Raw genomic sequence first — 18,384 nt, 5'->3', positions numbered from 1 at the left:
AGGTAGAGGCGGCGTTGCGCGAGGAGGAACGTCGCGCGCGCGGGTCAGAAGAGCGCCACATAAATGAGAGTAAACAAAACGGAGACACGATGTTAGAAGCGCTGCGGCGGGCGAGGGCCTTCGCGAGGAGCTGCCGCGGGGCTCGTGAGGCGACAGCGCCGCCGGATTTACGAGCGGAGCGCCGCGGCGCGCGGGGCAGAGGGAGAGAAAATGGCGCGGGCGTCTTTCGCAGCAGCGGCGGCGACGGACGGGGAGTTGAGGGCTGGACGCGAGGTGCCAATGGCAGAGAGCAGCGACTGTGGTCTCGGTGGGGTGGGGTGGGGGGGAATAGGGTGGGGGGAATAGGGTGGGGGGTGGGGGGGAATAGGGTGGGGGGAGGGGGGAATAGGGTGGGGGGAGGGGGGAATAGGGTGGGGGGAATAGGGTGGGGGTGGGGGGGAATAGGGTGGGGGGTGGGGGGGAATAGGGTGGGGGGAGAATATGGTGGGGGGGAATAGGGTGGGGGGAATAGGGTGGAGGGGGGGGAATAGGGTGGGGGGGAATAGGGTGGGGGGGATCGGAGGGGTGGTGGGGAGGCTGCTGTTGAGGCAAGGGCCGTGTAACAACAGCGAGCGCTCTGCACGCCGCCCCTCATGGCGTGCTGTGGGGAGAGCGAGCGAGCCCGAGTCCCGGCGCGTGGCATCGGCGCCGTGCGTTGGCGTCCGATCGCCGCGGCCTCCGCACCGGAGTCGCTGCCGACAATCGCCGAGCGGCAGCCACAAAGCCCCCCCCCCCGACCGCCACACTCCTCGCCGCACCAATGTCACCCCCCCACACACTCACCAAGAACAGGACTCGCCCCCAACGTTATATTCTTGTGCGGCAATGTGGTTCACGGGCTGAATGCAAAGGTCTGCTGCTGGCCACGACGAGAGGGCTTCAGGAGAGAGTTCGTCTTTAATTTGACATTCATGAAGGAGAAACGCGCGTCGGCTTGCTGATGTTCTAATGCGGTTGATGGTTACACCCCCGTGCGTTTCGAGGAGGAATCTCAAACCCAGGAGGCGAGTTCCTTCTGGATCTGGGCGAGGTTCCAGGATGGTGACCGTAGCAGCGCGCTCCCAAAAGGGGGGGATCGGGGACTCGAATTAGCGGCAAGGAACGTCGTTGAGGTCTCGGTTGATGTTGGGGTAGCCGGTTGCCGTTGGCAAGAAATCTGTCCAAGTCCCTTGCAGTTTGCGTGTCTGGTGTGCAGAATATTCACCGGAACAGGGAGGGTTGGTGTCCGTCTTTAGTGTTTCTGGTTACGATGCGCATTGCGTGATCAAGTTGCTCAGTGACTGCTGCTGCTGCTGAGTAGATCGGTGAGAGGCAGCAGTGCAGCCGAGGCACCCCACGAGGTCATTCCTGAAAGTTTGTTGGGAGATTCAGGATTTGGTCGTTTCACCGATATGTTTTACGTGGGGCTTGAAGGTCTTCTGTCCATGATAACCTCTAGATATCTTGGGTTTGGGGTCAAAGCACACTGGGCTACCACAGGACACATCAAGGTCGACATCTGCTGCGTAATTGTTCCGGGGCAAAGCGTCTGTGGTGGGTTTGCGAGGATTTTTATCGGAGACTCCAGCAACGAAAATTAAAAACAACCAAGAACAGTCATCAGCACAAGCCACCGCACCTACCCCACCACGCAGCACTCCTCACCACACCACATCGACCCCACCACTCCTCACCTCACCACACCACCACTCCTCACCACGCCTACCCCACCACTCCTCACCACACCACGCCTTCTCCACCACTCCTCACTACACCACGCGTACCCCACCACGCAGCACTCCTCACCACACCACGCCTACCCCACCACTCCTCACTACACCACGCCTACCCCACCACTCCTCAACACACCACGCCTACCCCACCACTCCTCACCACACCACGCCTACCCCACCACTCCTCACCACACCACGCCTACCCCACCACTCCTCACCACACCACGCCTATCCCACCACTCCTCACCACACCACGCCTAACCCGACCACTCCTCACCACACCACGCCTACCCCACCACTTCTCACCACACCTATACCACCACTCCTCACCACACCACGCCTACCCCACCACTCCACACCACACCTACCCCACCACTCCTCACCAAACCACCACTCCTCACCACACCGCGCCTACCCCACCACACCACCACTCCTCACCATACCACGCCTACCCCACCACTCCTCACCACACCACCACTCCTCACCACACCGCGCCTACCCCACCACTCCTCACCACACCACGCCTACCCCACCACTCCTCACCACACCATGCCTACCCCACCACTCCTCACCACACCCACCCCACCACCCAGCGCCCTTCACCACATCACCCCAATCCCGTGTACCGACCAAAACAACTCTCTCTTCACCCCATCACCATGACAGCCCATTCAGTAAACTCAGCCCTCACGCCCACAGACCCCTCCCTCCCTCTCACCCTCCCTCCCTCTCACCCTCCCTCCCTCCCACCCTCCCTCCCACCCTCCCACCCTCCCTCCCACCCTCCCACCCTCCCTCCCACCCTCCCACCCTCCCTCCCTCCCTCTCACCCTCCCTCCCTCTCACCCTCCCTCCCTCTCACCCTCCCTCCCTCTCACCCTCCCTCCCTCCCTCTCACCCTCCCTCTCTCCCTCTCACCCTCCCTCTCTCCCTCTCACCCTCCCTCTCTCCCTCTCACCCTCCCTCTCTCCCTCTCACCCTCCCTCCCTCTCACCCTCTCACCCACCCTTCCCGCAACCTCCCTGGCTCCGCCGGTCCACAAGGGATGACGGATTATGCCGGGGATAAAACCGTACAAGAAATTTGCCAAAATGCTAATGCAGAGGCGCCAATCGCGTAGCACAGTGACGGCGACAAAGTCGTAATTACAACGAAATTAAGGCTCGTTAGATTTAATTACTCTGCATCCTCTGGGACTACGTTGCACAAATCCCCCACATTTTTTTTACTTGCGGAAGGAAAAAAATATTTGGTCGACGTGAGATGGCGGGAAGCGTGCTGCCGCCGCTGCGGCCACTACTGCAGTGATGGCTGTGACGGTGTGTCGGCGGTGTGTCGGCGGTGTGTTGGTAGCGAGTCGGCGGTGTGTCGGTGGTATATCAGCGGTGTGTCGGTGACGTATTGGTGGCATGTCGGCAGCGTGTCCGTGGCGTGTCAGCGGTGTCGGTGGTGTATCAATGGTGAGTCGGTGGTCTTGGTATTGAGTCCGTGGCGTGTCGGGTGTGTGTCCGTGGCGTGTCGGGTGTGTGTCTGTGGCGTGTCGGCTGTGTGTCTGTGGCGTGTCGGGTGTGTGTCCGTGGCGTGTCGGGTGTGTGTCCGTGGCGAGTTGGGTGTGTGTCCGTGGCGTGTCAGCGGTGTCGGTGGTGTGTCAATGGTGAGTCGGTGGTGTTGGTAGTGAGTCCGTGGCGTGTCGGGTGTGTGTCTGTGGCGTGTCGGGTGTGTGTCCGTGGCGTGTCGGGTGTGTGTCCGTGGCGAGTTGGGTGTGTGTCCGTGGCGTGTCAGCGGTGTCGGTGGTGTGTCAATGGTGAGTCGGTGGTGTTGGTAGTGAGTCCGTGGCGTGTCGGGTGTGTGTCTGTGGCGTGTCGGGTGTGTGTCCGTGGCGTGTCGGCGGTGTGCCAGGTTCTTGTCGGTGGCGTATCGGTGGTGCCGGCCGCGCGCTTTCGTGTCCAATCGCCTCCGCCTGCGTCTGGGCATGGCTCTCCCCGCCGCGCTTCCATGATTGGAAAACCGACTGAAAGCTCGGGCCGCATTTCTGATTTCGTCTTCCCGCAGCGTTTGAATGACGATGATTACAATTATAGACCTGGGTTTCTTTAGCCACGAGATAAGCTCACGGTGACGCCAATTGAAAACCTTCCGATGCCTCCATCGAAAGATCTTAAGTGCCGTCGACGCGGCCGCGATGTTTGTTTTTGCGCGCGCCCACACTGTCGCGGAGCCGGCTGACAGGGTCTCAACTCACGCCTCTTCGCTTAGTCCGGAATGTATTCGGGAATTAATTCGCCCGGACAGAAATGGATATGGCAAGAACTACGACATGATGGGGATGGACGATCAGATAAGTGCGTGGTGGTTAGAAGACGAATACCGCCAGCTAAAAGGCTCCCAGCAAGAGCAGTCGCAACGAGAGTTGGAGGGAAACAGAGGCAGAGGACGTCCACGGTGGAAACGGTGGAAACCGAAGGCGCCAGCCAGGAGCCATTGGAAAGAGAAACTGGCGTGGACGTAATACCAGCAGCTCGTATATGGCACACACAAGACTAGTGGAAAGAAGTGTAATACTAATGCGTGTGCACGCGCGTTGTGTGTCATGTGCGGTGAAGTGATTAGGCCGCACTTCACAGCTCGCTTATTAAGCGTTATGTAATTGGGCCTCGCTGTCATTTGCAGCTTTATAAAATTCACGTGACGATACGCGCGGAATACACAAGAGTCTGCGCGTGCGCGCATGAGCACACACGCGCGCGCATGAATACACGCGCGCGCGTGCACACACACGGCCTGTCGTAGAAACGCCCGCGCCCCGAGCTCTCCGCTCGCTCACTCACGCACACACACGCGCACTCGCACGCGCACTCGCATAATACGATTACTGGCGGCGTAACAAATTAGCGAAATGACGATAGTTACGCCGCTGAGAGAGAGAGAAGGCTGTATGCACAGCTCAACGTGCCAATCACCAGTCCGGTCACGCAGAGACCGGCAGCCTCATTTACACCCACTGCCCCCCCCCCTGCCAACTCCTGCCTCCAAATAAAAAAACCATCGTCATCCAAATGGGGTTAAATTGCACCCAATTAAACAGGCAGCTAACCCGCTGCATTAACCACTTTTTCCATGCGGCATTGTCACATTCCGTAATAATCCGCGCGGCTCCGTTGGAAACAGAAATCATTTGGGCATTAGCGGTGCGGGATGAACGCGGCGATGCAGCGTGATGGACACCGTCTTAGTGCAGCATCTCGGCTCCGAGAAGGCATTTGTTAATCGCTTAATTTAAGAAATATTTAGCGCCGATGCCGCAGAGCACGAGACCGATCCCTAACACACGACCAACTCAAACGTCGCTATCGTTATGACAATCCGCGGTGTTATGTGCGCACGCGCATGGATTTTATTTTTTAATTGCCGGCGCGACATTTGGTGGCCGTTTGGGAGACGGAATTGAATTCGTCACGTTCAATCCCAATGAAACGGCGACAGAGATCAAATGAAAATGTAATTGAATTCCATATTTGGGGGGGGGGGAGGGAAAGTCGATGGCGCTGGATATTAGCAGCGATAAGCAGCTGAGCCCCCAGCTGCCTTTGTCTCTCTCATAAGTAAAAAAAAAAGATCCACATGGATTGTCACGTCGAAGAGGAGAATTGGTGACGTCGCTGTCCCTAACGAACGGACAGCTCTCCCCACAAGTGCTGCTGCGTACGCAGAAACACTCCACGGGCCAATGCACCGACGCATCCCGCGCAACGTTCGCTACGGAATCCTGAACGTGCTCTCGTGAACAGGTACGGTTTTGCTGACCGGCCACGGCTAACATCGATGACTCGGAGTGATATCTCCGGCGTTGACTCATGGAAAGTAACCAGCGTGGTGAAGTATGGTCAGACAAACCCCTGTGCATGATAAAGGTTTTTTTTGGGTTAGATCACGTAAATAGCAATGTGTTGTTGACCCACCACCACCCGACACAGCCAAATTAGTAACGTTTGCCACGTAAGCAAAACGTGCCAATTAGTTGCTATTTCAGCAAACCGGTGAGTTTGAGAGTAAACCCACAACATTTACAATTTGAGTACGACGTTTAGCTGGTGATTACAAGCAGCTTCAGGCGATTTTCCAGAATTTATATATGTTTACGCAATCTAACACAAGGAAACTTTTACTGTGGATAATATTGGTCGCGAAAGCCTACGCGTTAAACCCCGGTGACCGGCAGGGCATGGGGGAAGGGCTTCGTCCAGTAGTGGATTGACAATGTGCTGTAAATTATTATGGTTAATTTGTAGGAATGTTTCAGAGAAAAACGGGTATCGGTGGCCCCGTTTGCCCCACGGCAGTCTGGGAGACAGTTTTGTAAATAAATAGAGCGAAGGGAGGCAGGTAAATAAATAAATAAAGGCGCAATGACAACAGCAACGCGCGCGTGGCCCCGTTCTGCCCCGCGAGCGGCGTTTCGTGCTCAGTTAATTGGTATGGACGGGTCGTGTGCACAGCGGGGAGATGGGTGGTGGGGGTTGTGGTGAGGTGAGTGCTGGCGCTGACGCAGGCGTCACGGCAAAGACCCATTACTCATCCGCGCCGCATCCGATCGTGGAGCTGCACCGCTGAGCCGAGGCGGCGTCGGGAACGCCGTCGACCCCACAAGCCCACCTCAATCCGTCCACGCAACAGCCCCAGCGGCAAATCTCCGAAGTTCACCAAAATCGCTACTCGATCTTCATCCCTGCCGGCCGGGTGGCTCGGCGGTAGAGCGAGCCGCTCGCAATCAGAAGGTTGAGAGTTCAAATCCTGGTTGGGGGGTCGATAAAATTGCTACCGCTTTGTGGGAGAAGTCAACAGTGGTTGTCTTCCTACGGAATTTTTTTTTATTTTACCAGATAAGGCCCACTGAGCTATGTACAGTGAGGGAAAAAAGTATTTGATCTCCTGCTGATTTTGTACGTTTGCCCACTGACGAAGAAATGATCAGTCTATAATTTTAATGGTAGGTTTATTTGAACAGTGAGAGACAGAATAACAACAAAAAATCCAGAAAAACGCATGTTAAAAATGTTATAAATTGATTTGCATTTTAATGAGGGAAATAAGTATTTGACCCCCTCTCAATCAGAAAGATTTCTGGCTCCCAAGTGTCTTATGAGATTAGGAGCACACTCTTAAAGGGAGTGCTCCTAATCTCAGCTTGTTACCTGTATAAAAGGCACCTGTCCACAGAAGCAATCAATCAGATTCCAAACTCTCCACCATGGCCAAGACCAAAGAGCTCTCCAAGGATGTCAGGGACAAGATTGTAGACCTACACAAGGCTGGAATGGGCTACAAGACCATTGCCAAGCAGCTTGGTGAGAAGGTGACAACAGTTGGTGCGATTATTCGCAAATGGAAGAAACACAAAAGAACTGTCAATCTCCCTCGGCCTGGGGCTCCATGCAAGATCTCACCTCGTGGAGTGGCAATGATCATGAGAACGGTGAGGAATCAGCCCAGAACTACACAGGAGGATCTTTGTCAATGATCTCAAGGCAGCCGGGACCATAGTTACCAATAAAACAATTGGTAACACACTACGCCATGAAGGACTGAAATCCTACAGCGCCCGCAAGGTCCCCCTGCTCAAGAAAGCACATATACATGCCCGTCTGAAGTTTGCCAATGAACATCTGAATGATTCAGAGGACAACTGGGTGAAAGTGTTGTGGTCAGATGAGACCAAAATATAGCTCTTTGGCATCAACTCAACTCGCCGTGTTTGGAGGAGGAGGAATGCTGCCTATGACCCCAAGAACACCATCCCCACCGTCAAACATGGAGGTGGAAACATTATGCTTTGGGGGTGTTTTTCTGCTAAAGGGACAGGACAACTTCACCGCATCAAAGGGACGATGGATGGGGCCATGTACCATCAAATCTTGGGTGAGAACCTCCTTCCCTCAGCCAGGGCATTGAAAATGGGTCGTGGATGAGTATTCCAGCATGAGAATGACCCAAAACACACGGCCAAGGCAACAAAGGAGTGGCTCAAGAAGAAACACATTAAGGTCCTGGAGTGGCCTAGCCAGGCTCCAGACCTTAATCCCATAGAAAATCTGTGGAGGGAGCTGAAGGTTCGAGTTGCCAAACGTCAGCCTCGAAACCTTAATGACTTGGAGAAGATCTGCAAAGAGGAGTGGGACAAAATCCCTCCTGAGATGTGTGGCCAACTACAAGAAACGTCTGACCTCTGTGATTGCCAACAAGGGTTTTGCCACCAAGTACTAAGTCATGTTTTGCAAAGGGGTCAAATACTCATTTCCCTCATTAAAATGCAAATCAATTTATAACATATTTGACGTGCGTTTTTCTGGATTTTTGTTGTTATTCTGTCTCTCACTGTTCAAATAAACCTACCATTAAAATTATAGACTGATCATTTCTTTGTCAGTGGGCAAACGTACAAAATCAGCAGGGGATCAAATATTTTTTTCCCTCACTGTAGCTCTTTTTCAGAAGCGACCTGGCTATCACAAATGATAGCGCAACGAAGTGGCTTATCACGTGCAAATGTATTGCAGCCCAATACTCTAAATGCACGTTGATTCTAAATGTGGAGGGAAAAACCGGAGGACCCAGATAAAAATCCACACAACCACGGGGAGAACATGCAAACTCCAAATATGTAGGCATCAAGGTCGGGATCGAACCCACGACCTCCTGCATATCAGGTGAGGCCATTAACATCTCGTCACCGCCATAATAATATGGAATTTCCATCACTGAGGACTGTGAACAGGAGAGCAGCGCCAATACCTCAATGCTCATTTTAGCAGGAAACCAATCTGACTTTTATTGTTTAATTTTAGTAAGAAGGCAAAGGCGCAGCTCTGCAATTGCCTGCTCACGTCACTGCTGGCGGTACAGTCTCCACTAGAGGCAGCTCAAGAGAGCCCCTGTAGAGGATATTTGGCCTACTCATCCATGCCAGCCAGATGTCTGATTTGAACGACTGGTCTTAACGATAATATAAAACCACAATTTTGGTAACTACCTGATGATGCAGGTTGGAACTATCAGTGAAACGTCGTACCCAATTGTTTAATCTTGTGTGGATCACTCTCCAATACACCGGTGTTCTGAAGCATTAAATCATTGGCTCATTAGTTAACATGACAACTTTATTAATTGGCTGTGTCGGGTGGATAAGGGTGTACGACACATGTTGTTTACGTGATCCGACCCAAAAATCAATTATTATATTGGTCAAAAAGTTTGACTTACTAAAGATAAGCTATGAATTTTTAAAAATCATATTTCTAAGGCGGAGCTGCTTTGTTTACATTTTTAACTACATCTCGAATTTTATGTATTCCAAGCATTGGGCATTAGGCTAAATTGCACTTTGAGCTAAGCGCTCAGTGATGTATTTGCTGATGCGAACCGTGCCACAAATAAAAACACAATTGCGACCCACCCCACTCGCACTTTCGTGTCAACAAGGGGAAACTTGTCACGCAGCCCGGAGGACAACTGGCAGTGTAATAACACATTCCTGCGGAGGGAGCTGGTAGGAACGTTGGGTTGCTCGGTCAATGGCCAGGGTCAACGGCGGCACCACGTGGTGTATTCCGCAAATATGCCCGACTGTGAGGGCGGGCACAAGCCGGCGTGGGTAGGTTGAACGTTGAGTTTTATAAGGGCACCATGGGGTGACCAGCCCCTCCCCACTCAGCCCCACCCCTCCAACCCAGCCCCACCCTCCCCACCCAGCCCCTCCCCACCCAGCCCCTCCCTACCCTCCCCTCCCCACCCAGCCCCTCCCCACCCTCCCCTCTCCACCCAGCCCCACCCCTCCCATTTTTGGATGCACGACGGACGGACGGACACAATAATCCCCTGTGGGCTGGTCGTGTAATAACCAGGAGGTTCCTATCAGTATCACTATTCATAACAATGGTGAATGACGAGAGGCGCAATGTTGTCACACGTCTAGACAACGAGGGGTTGCGATCGTGGCCGATGTCACGGTCACAATCGGGCCGTCGTCCCCCCCCCCTGTCCGTAATTCCACAACTCACCCCCCCCCCCCGCCGCGTGCGTGAATATTGTCGCATTGTCTCATTCTAACTTGGGCGAAAGCCGCCAGGGCGCGTTAGGTAAACGTCGCGGCCGCAATCCCCCGTGCTTTGGTCTCCCCCCCCCCCCAAAGGCGTCAGCGCCATCATCACCACTGTTATATTCTTGTTTCGGTAAAGTCACGTAGAAGGGAAATAATAAAATAATACAAATACCGAAAGAACCAAGAATATGAATCACTGCAGTCACAAAAGCTTTAAATCGAAAAATCACCACTGTTGTTTCTCTGCTGCTGTCATCGCTTGTGCTGTTGTTGTCGTTGCTGTCATTGTTCATGTGTTGTTATTGGTGTCGGTGTATTGTTGTTGTTGTTTGTGTTGTTGTCGCGGGTGTTTCTGCATTATTGTTGTTATTGTTTATGTGCTGTTGTTGTTGCTGGTGTTTCTGCATTATTGTTATTGTTCATGTGCTGTTGTTGTTGCTGGTGTTTCTGTATTATTGTTATTGTTTGTGTTGTTGTCGCTAGTGTTTCTGCATTATTGTTGTTATTGTTTATGTGCTTTTGTTGCTGGTGTTTCTGCATTATTGTTGTTATTGTTTATGTGCTGCTGTTGTTGCTGGTGTTTCTGTATTATTGTTGTTATTGTTTATGTGCTGTTGTTGTTGTTGCTGGTGTTTCTGTATTATTGTTATTGTTTATGTGCTGTTGTTGTTGTTGCTGGTGTTTCTCCATTATTGTTATCGTTTATGTGCTGTTGTTGTTGCTGGTGTTTCTGCATTATTGTTGTTATTGTTTATGTGCTGTTGTTGTTGGTGTTTCTGTATTATTGTTATTGTTTATGTGCTGTTGTTGCTGGTGTTTCTGCATTATTGTTGTTATTGTTTATGTGCTGCTGTTGTTGCTGGTGTTTCTGCATTATTATTGTTATCGTTTATGTGCTGCTGTTGTTGCTGGTGTTTCTGTATTATTGTTATTGTTTATGTGCTGTTGTTGTTGTTGCTGGTGTTTCTCCATTATTGTTATCGTTTATGTGCTGTTGTTGTTGCTGGTGTTTCTGCATTATTGTTGTTATTGTTTATGTGCTGTTGTTGTTGCTGGTGTTTCTGCATTATTGTTGTTATTGTTTATGTGCTGTTGTTGTTGTTGCTGGTGTTTCTGTATTATTGTTGTCGTTGCGGCTACAGACGACCGAAGGCAGCTCCCGCGCACGTGAACGCCCGCCGGAGCCTCACACGCAATCGCTACGCCGCTCTGCAGCCGAGGCGTCAAAGCAGAGTAAATAAAACAATATGATCTCCGCCGGTTTAATGATTGCAAGCGGTCCAATTCGTCTCCGCGACGGCAGGAAACACCGGCCTAGAAGTGGACCGTGGCGGGAGCCGCTGCTGCCGCTGTCGCCGATACCACCACCGCCGCTGCCGCCGGTTAAAGCGTAGCTGTGAGATTCATTTTTCCTGTGTATAATGTTATTGTTGTTGTTCCCCCCCCCCCGACTCCTACCTCCCCCACACTGCGCGACTATCGCCGGCATCGCACGAGACGAAGAACCCATCGGGATCTCTCACAGCGGAGCGGCGCGTGTCACTCCGTACACGTGAGGCAGCGGCCCTTCAAATGACCTCTGGTCCCCACACACCCCCCCCCACCGCCCGGCCCATGCCTCAAGAGTGATGTTTCATGGCGTGACGATCAAAACCGATATTTAATTCTCACAGATGGGAGTGTAGCCAATTTAGGTGCAGAAGTAGATTTAATGTGGTGGGGTTAATTTGTGTGTATGTGTGCACGCGGTCACAAAGGCGGGCGGGCGTGGTGCTGGCCGCCCACCCCCTCATGTACCGTGCCGGCCTTCATCGGTGCTCAGCAAGAGCACTTGCCGCAACAGTCTGTTTAGGCTATACGGGGGATCTTCGCCTTTGTCTTTCCATCACCGGGTGACCACATTGAGAACTGGGGACCGCGATGCACGACACTTGAGAATCCAGTTTAATCACAGGCGGCTGCTCGGATTAAAAACCCAGGGCAGCCGTGAAAATTGTAAAGACGTTTCTGAGGAGGGGGGGGCGGCAAAGCCGGCCCGTCCACACCCCCCCCCCCCCCCCACTTTGGCGTGGCAGACTCCGGCACCGCGGCTCAAATTTAGGTCAGACCCCACGATGCATGCGCAGAGCCAGTGTTTGTGAAATTGCATCAAATTTGCCATAAACCCACGTCACCGCAATCCCCGTGACACATAATTACACGGCCGCGAGGGTGGGTTTGATGGGACGGGGGGTGGGGAGCGTGGGAGGAAAAGGGGGGCGATAGCTTTGAAACCCCGGGCTCCCCAACCCCCCACTCCCCCCCACCCTCCACTCAGCTGCGTGCATTGTAATGGGGAGTTAGGGTCTGCCTGAAGCGCATGTTGATTACATGGCAGTGTTGTTTCCCCTTCTGCGAAGACAAATAAGAATAAAATTACAATCGCCAGGGGACGTGCAGCAGCTACTCGGGTGAAAATTGATTTGCTTAAAGGCCATTATCTTTTTTCTTCCCTTCCTCCAAAACAGATGAAGTAATCTGGACGAAGCAGGCCGTCTCCGGACGGAGCTCACGTCACCATCGCCCATGTACGTTCTTCGCCTTCCCCCATTACTCACTCCGCGCGTTCCCTGTTTCAGAGACGGCGAATCGGTGCGCTTCCATCACCGGGCACACCTCGCCGACCGGCTCGCTCGCGGCTGCCACCAATTACCACGGCCCCCCCGCTCGCCGAGCGACGACTGCCGCGGCGCTCGCCGCACCTCCACCCCCCACTCTTCGCCCCCCCCCCCCACCCCCCCCCGGGAGGAGACGCCACGGCAACCGAGCAGCGGGACTCTCGGATACCCGCCCCTGCCGTCCCGACGCGGGGCGCCGCCGGCGCCCGACGTTGCCAAGGAGCTCACGGCGTGGAGATGCCGGACGTACGTACGGACGGAGAGACAGACGGACAAACACCTTGTCGGCCCTCGTGCGTTCTCTCTGGCTGTCCGCATGTAAGTCACGGAGTCACATGGAGAGAGCGGCTGGGGCACGCTGCTGGCGGCCGCCACGCTACACTTCTCCTCGAAGGTTTTGTCGACGAACACAAGGGGGGCGGGAATTCCGGCGATGGCAGGAGGGAAGGCCCGAAGCCCCACCGCAGGGTGAATGCACGGAGAGCCTTGTTTACAAAACCAGTCAATAGATAGATAAACCGCCCCTGCCGGCAGCATCCCCCCTCTAGCCCAGGAACGTTGCAAATGACCCGCCACCCCTCCACCCCTGTACATGTACAGCCCCGGTGGTGTTAGCGGTGGTTGTTTGGGTGGTGATGGTTGCTTAGGTTATTATGGCAGCGGCGGTTTACATGGTGGTGGTGATAGTTGTGATGAATTAGATGCTCGTGGTTGTTGTTTATGTTTGCCGTGGTTGGTGGGCCGTACCCTCTCCTCGTAGGCTCACTCGACGCCACGCTCCGCCGATCCAGGTGCCGCGGTTTCTCCACCTCCCACTGCAGCAACCGGGGGGATGGGGGGAAGGGAGGAGGGAGCAGAATGGGGGGGAGTGCGGGGAGAGGGGCACATACACACTAGCGTGAGCACCTGAAGGCGGCCTGAGCTCAGCGGTGGGGCCGCGCGGGGTGGAGCTCTAGGTTGTGCTATTGAAGGAGGATGTGATCGAGGTGGAACCGCAGATGGTCGAGATCTAGGCAGTGGCGCTCTAGGAAGGCGGAGGTGTAAGAGGTGAAGACAAGAGGTGGTGGAATTGGAGATGGAAGGCGTCGATGTGGAACAGTAGGACGTGGAACTGAAGAAGGTGACACGTGAAGCTGGATCTAGAGGTGGTGTAGCTGTGGGAGATCGAGATGCAGGAGGTGGACTGGGAGGCGGTGGAGCTGAGGGTACTGGGATCGAGGTTCAAGAGCTGTAGCTGGAGCAGGAGGAGCGGCTGGAGGTGAAGGCATAGGGAGCCTCTCTGCGCCGGGGATGGATTTGCAGGACCACAGTTGTGTTGGTGGCATCACTGCCGTCAACGGTGGCTCAATTCACTCAGCTCCACCAAGAAATCTCTTCCACCGCTGCCTCCGACGTGGACGGCGACTTACAAGACTCGCGCCGTTTCCCGGCCAGCCGCTCGCCCTGGCTCAAGAGGCGCAGCAATTTAAACCCCCATGGCAGCTGCGGCTTCGCTGTGACCTACGACCCTGCCTGCGGCGTCAAGCCCAACGGCGCCCGTGACCCTTGCCCTTGACCCTGACCGCGATCGTCTAGACAGGCTTGGTCGGCGAGGTTGTGCCGGAGGCCGTTCTGCGGGAGACAGCCTTCACAAAAACCCACGGCAGCTTTCAAAATCACGAGCGCATGACCAAGCGGTGCAGCGGACACATGTAGGCCCACAGACACATAGCCGAAAAGTGGCAAAACACAGAGACTGCGACACGTGGTTAATGAGCAACATAATGCAAAGAGGACGCTTAAAATGTGCAGAGGCTTTCCCAACGGGCAATCTCGTAACGAGACGACTCCACCAAACAAATCCTGTCCCCTTGTTCCTGCGCACATAATCCATTTATCAGACGCACGCTCTTCATCCAATCCACCCAAACCCCCCTCCATTTTTAACGATTGTGCCGCTAATTTATTGATGACGTAAAAATGTCAGGGCAGCACTGATTTAGCGGCGCAGGCCCGACTTGTCCACCGCGATCGGCGGGATGGGCGAACATTTCCAGACAAGCTGTTTCATTTGTCACGGGTGGCTCGACGCGTCACTCCGTCCGTGCGCTCGGGACGCAGGCACAGCACGGCTTTGTCGGAAATCGGAACCAAGTCAACAAAAAAAAAAAAGCTTCCGCGTTCCATTCCTCCGTTTTGTCCCGAATCAGGCCGTCTGCTAGGCTCGCTCACGAGACGAACCGAACAAAACGAAAGCCAAAGGAACAATCGACTGTGCGGTCGAGTCACAGGGCCCGCGCTTTGGATCAAAAAGAATCGCAACCACTCGGCCACTACTCACACCTCTTCCACCCCACCCCCACCGCCGATGCTCGCATCGCCTGCCGCGTCATGCAGAGAGAGGCACGGACACCAACGGCCGACGCGTTTGTGAATTATTCATTAAAATAACAAATGTTCCACAATAGGGCATTAATTTGTCAGTTCATATTTCCCGGGTCGACACGGCCATGGCAAGAGAGGTATACATGTGATATGGAGGGTGTGGAAATATTTTGCGGGGTCGCCCTCCCATAAAGACTCTGCTGAAACTAAGCCCTGACCTTAACAATCCTCTATCATTAACATAATACAAATTATGAAATACATTAAATTAGAAAATTTGCACATGTGAAAAGAGTGTTCAGAGGTCAATTCAACGTGTTGGCAAAGGTCACTTTTCATCAAAGTGTTTTTGGCGTAAAACGCGACCATGTGTCCATCGGCAACAACAGCAGCAGCAGCAGCAGTGGGTTAGATCCCCAGAGGCTAGTGCTAGGCCGCATTTCGGTTGCTCTGTCGAGACACGAAATCGTGGCCTGCGAGTCCTCGCGCCGTGCCTGGCACGCACGCACGAAGTCACCGACGGCCCCTTTAGAGGAGCACTGTTAGTCACGGCCTCGCGAGACGGACGTGGCGTGAGGATAATGACACACGAAATTACATTCGCATTTAGACGCCGGGTTAGCGGGAGACGCAGCGCATTTCACGGAGCACTCAACCATCGCCACGCGACACGCGGACACACAGAACCATGTGCTCACGCACACAATTACTGTCTGTGGAGGGAGGGCAGTGCAGCTGTGTGCAATATTCCACAGCCAAGAGCGATGCTTGGTACGCTATGTGCAAAGGTTGCACGTAGAAGGAGACTTGATGATGATGCAGGCAGTGATGAGAAGGAAACTGGCACTCTTTGGACACACGTGTAGGATGGACAACAACTGGAAAATTAAAAGTGTGTTGTTGTTCGGAATAATTGAAAGAACCAGAAAGAGAAGAAGACCCAACAGAGAATGGCTTGAGGACGACATCACGAGAGATTGTTGGCAGAAGGATGTAGCACTACTTGAGCATATTGGCACAAGACAGACCAAATGTGCAGTGGACACCTACGATGGGCTAACTGCCCATGTACAGTGATGATGATGACAGGGCAAGTTGTTCCTAACCCGCGGTCCATGGAACACCGGTGATCAGAAAGCCAGCGGAAGTTGCCCGCGGAACTGGTGCAGATACGGCGATTCAGAGCAACAATTAATTCTGGAAAATGCGTGATTGGCGCGTGGTGGTTCGCGACATAGTTTCTGAGGACTGACGGGGATCCGTGGGTTCGGAAAGGTTGGGAACCACTGCTACAAGCTGCATCTAAGTGCTGCACGCTGTAGGTTGCAGCTTTGAGCGGCATACAGTCAGGCAGGGACTTTTGACTCAGTTTACGTGGATGGGCCATGTAAAATTAGCGTGTGCTGGTGGTCCAGGAATGCCACAGATCTCAGTGGGCTGCAGCTCGGTGGGCCACTCCATGAGTCTCAGTGGGCCACATCTGGCACTTGGGCAGCCACTGAGACAAAAGCTCAAGAGATCCGTCAATAACATACATTCATAAAAATCCAGCAACGTTTCGGGTAATGGCCCTTCTTCATAACGAACCTAGAGACACGTTAATTTGTTTAACCCGTGTGTGAACTCAAGGCAGCGGGACGAATCCCATTTTGCAAGAGTGACCTGGGCCACTAAAATGACAAAAGCAATGAGATAAAAACCCGGAAAGCAAATAGAAATCTGTGCAAAAACAACCACGTGGCAGGAGGGGGAGGAGAAAATACTCGAGTGGGGTAAAAGCGCCGCGTGTGTGCGTGTGCATCACCCGCTGCGCAAGAGAGCGCTCGTCCATTATCCGCTCGTCACGAACGCGCAAAGGTAAAAAAATAATGAATTATTATTAATTATTTTTTTAAAGAAGTTCCACACACCCAAACCGCTGGCTGCACACCCAGGGACTTCCCTAATCCTGCAAAACCACGCGCAGTTTTTATTTTCATCGCGAAGCGCCTGCGGTGTGGGAAGGGGGGGGCACGGTGGGGGAGGAAGGGGTCGCGGTAGGGGGGGTTGTGGGGGGAGACCCCGTCAAAGCGGACGCAGTTGCAGCCTCGGCCGACCAAGACGGCGGTGGGATTTGAGGCAATTTAGGGAATGATCGACGCTCTTGTTTATTAATAAAGCCCAGGCGCCAGAGACTTCACAGGACCTCGCCACTCACCGCCGTGATTAATGTTTTAAACGGTGTCACTAACTAGCCCAAATTACAATATCACATTTTATTTGATTACAGGCACCGTCATGTTAATTTAACGATGCGTCACACACGCCGGCGTAATAAACCCGCGTAAACACCTCCCCTGAGTGCATAAAACTAAAATAATTTTACCTGCTCTCGACGCTCGTCAAAGCACTCAACGTCAGCGCGTGGCGGCACTGCGGCGGCAAGGGGGAGGGGGGGGTGCACGGCGAGGGAGGAGATGGAGCGCGTTCTCCCCGATGACCCAACCCGGCTCATCCAGGTTCCATCAGACCCATCGCTAACAATCCCCCCCGCCCCCCCGATCATTTAGGTAGGGGGGGAGGGGGGGTAGGAAATGTTCTCCCCATTCCCGACCGCTGCTCGCCGTCTACTTTTCCAGGATATTAGGAGCCACAGGTCCAATGTGGTTGGCGTGGAATTAAATGAGGGGGTGGCTGTCTTCCAATTCTCTCCACATTCCCTCCCACCCCCCCTATCATCTCTTTGTAGCCCAGTGCCTGGGCCCCTCTGCTCGTGGTGGGCACCGGTGCAGTTGCACCGCCTGCACAGTCGACTGCCACGCCACTGCCTTTTATTTTATTCACCCTCATCGCCAACGAACCCTCGAGCTGCCACGCCGCGGGATCCCTAATTACAGGCGGGTGTTCCGGGTGTGCTCGGTGTGGGGGGGCCTGAATAGAACTGGGAGGGGGCGGTTGTGGGGGGGGGGCGGTGGTGGGGGAGGTCTGGAGGGGGGAGGGGGGGTCTGGGAGCCCGAGTGGAGTGCGTGTATTTGTCGTGGGCGAGCGCCGGGGATCCATCGCGACCGCTTCGACGACAACGACGACCGCCGGCGCTCTCGACCTCACTTTCGGTCACGCCCGCAGCTCGCTCCCCGGGCGACGCACTGCCGCTCTGTCGGCGGAGGGGTGGGCCGAGCGCCGCGCACGGCGGTTTGGAGATTTCCCGACGGCGCCAATGAACATACACTGTCGATTATTTATTTATTTGGGTTTTAACACGGGGAGCGGGAGGTCGTTAAAATCCGAATATCTGTCGCGTTCACAACACGCGTCACCTTTATATTTAAAAAATGAGGCGCAGAGAGGGACACACAGAGGGAGGTGTGCGGGGAGGGGGGGGCGCAGTGAGGGAGGAGGGGTGAAGATATACAGACAGCAATATCAAAGACAGAGATGGAGGTAAGAGATCAGAGGGAGAGGAGAAGCCAGGGACACGCGAGAGGGGAGAGGGAGAGAAGAGAGAGTGCTCCGTTTCCGAGGCAACGCACACGGCCGT

At 54.1% G+C, this 18,384-nt stretch overlaps 1 protein-coding gene and 1 long non-coding RNA gene across 11 annotated transcripts in view; one reads left to right on the top strand and one right to left on the bottom strand.

The window, feature by feature from the left end:
* LOC116946190 (uncharacterized) lies at nucleotides 1–15,077 on the top strand. Of its 2 annotated transcripts, XR_004403446.2 has the most exons (3): nucleotides 1–273; nucleotides 10,989–11,398; nucleotides 12,465–15,077. It is a non-coding gene; the product is annotated as an uncharacterized LOC116946190 (long non-coding RNA). The 2 variants fall into 2 exon arrangements; XR_012945394.1 differs by lacking the exon at nucleotides 1–273 and having other exon boundaries at nucleotides 9,934–11,398.
* TNRC6C (trinucleotide repeat containing adaptor 6C) overlaps nucleotides 1–18,384 on the bottom strand; it is a 133,816-nt gene that overhangs the window by 74,660 nt on the left and 40,772 nt on the right. For all 9 annotated transcript variants that reach the window (XM_032961137.2, XM_032961142.2, XM_032961136.2 and 6 more), the window contains one exon: nucleotides 13,251–13,318. In XM_032961137.2, coding sequence (XP_032817028.2) covers nucleotides 13,251–13,318 — 68 coding nt within the window. The remainder of the gene's footprint in view (nucleotides 1–13,250; nucleotides 13,319–18,384) is intronic.

This window comes from Petromyzon marinus, chromosome 26 (assembly GCF_048934315.1).
Source record: "Petromyzon marinus isolate PM22_M1 ecotype Great Lakes invasive population chromosome 26, UKy_Petmar_22M1.pri1.0, whole genome shotgun sequence".
Lineage (NCBI taxonomy): Eukaryota > Metazoa > Chordata > Hyperoartia > Petromyzontiformes > Petromyzontidae > Petromyzon > Petromyzon marinus.
Note: the sequence above shows the minus strand (reverse complement) of the source record. Positions and strands in the feature narration are given on the sequence as shown.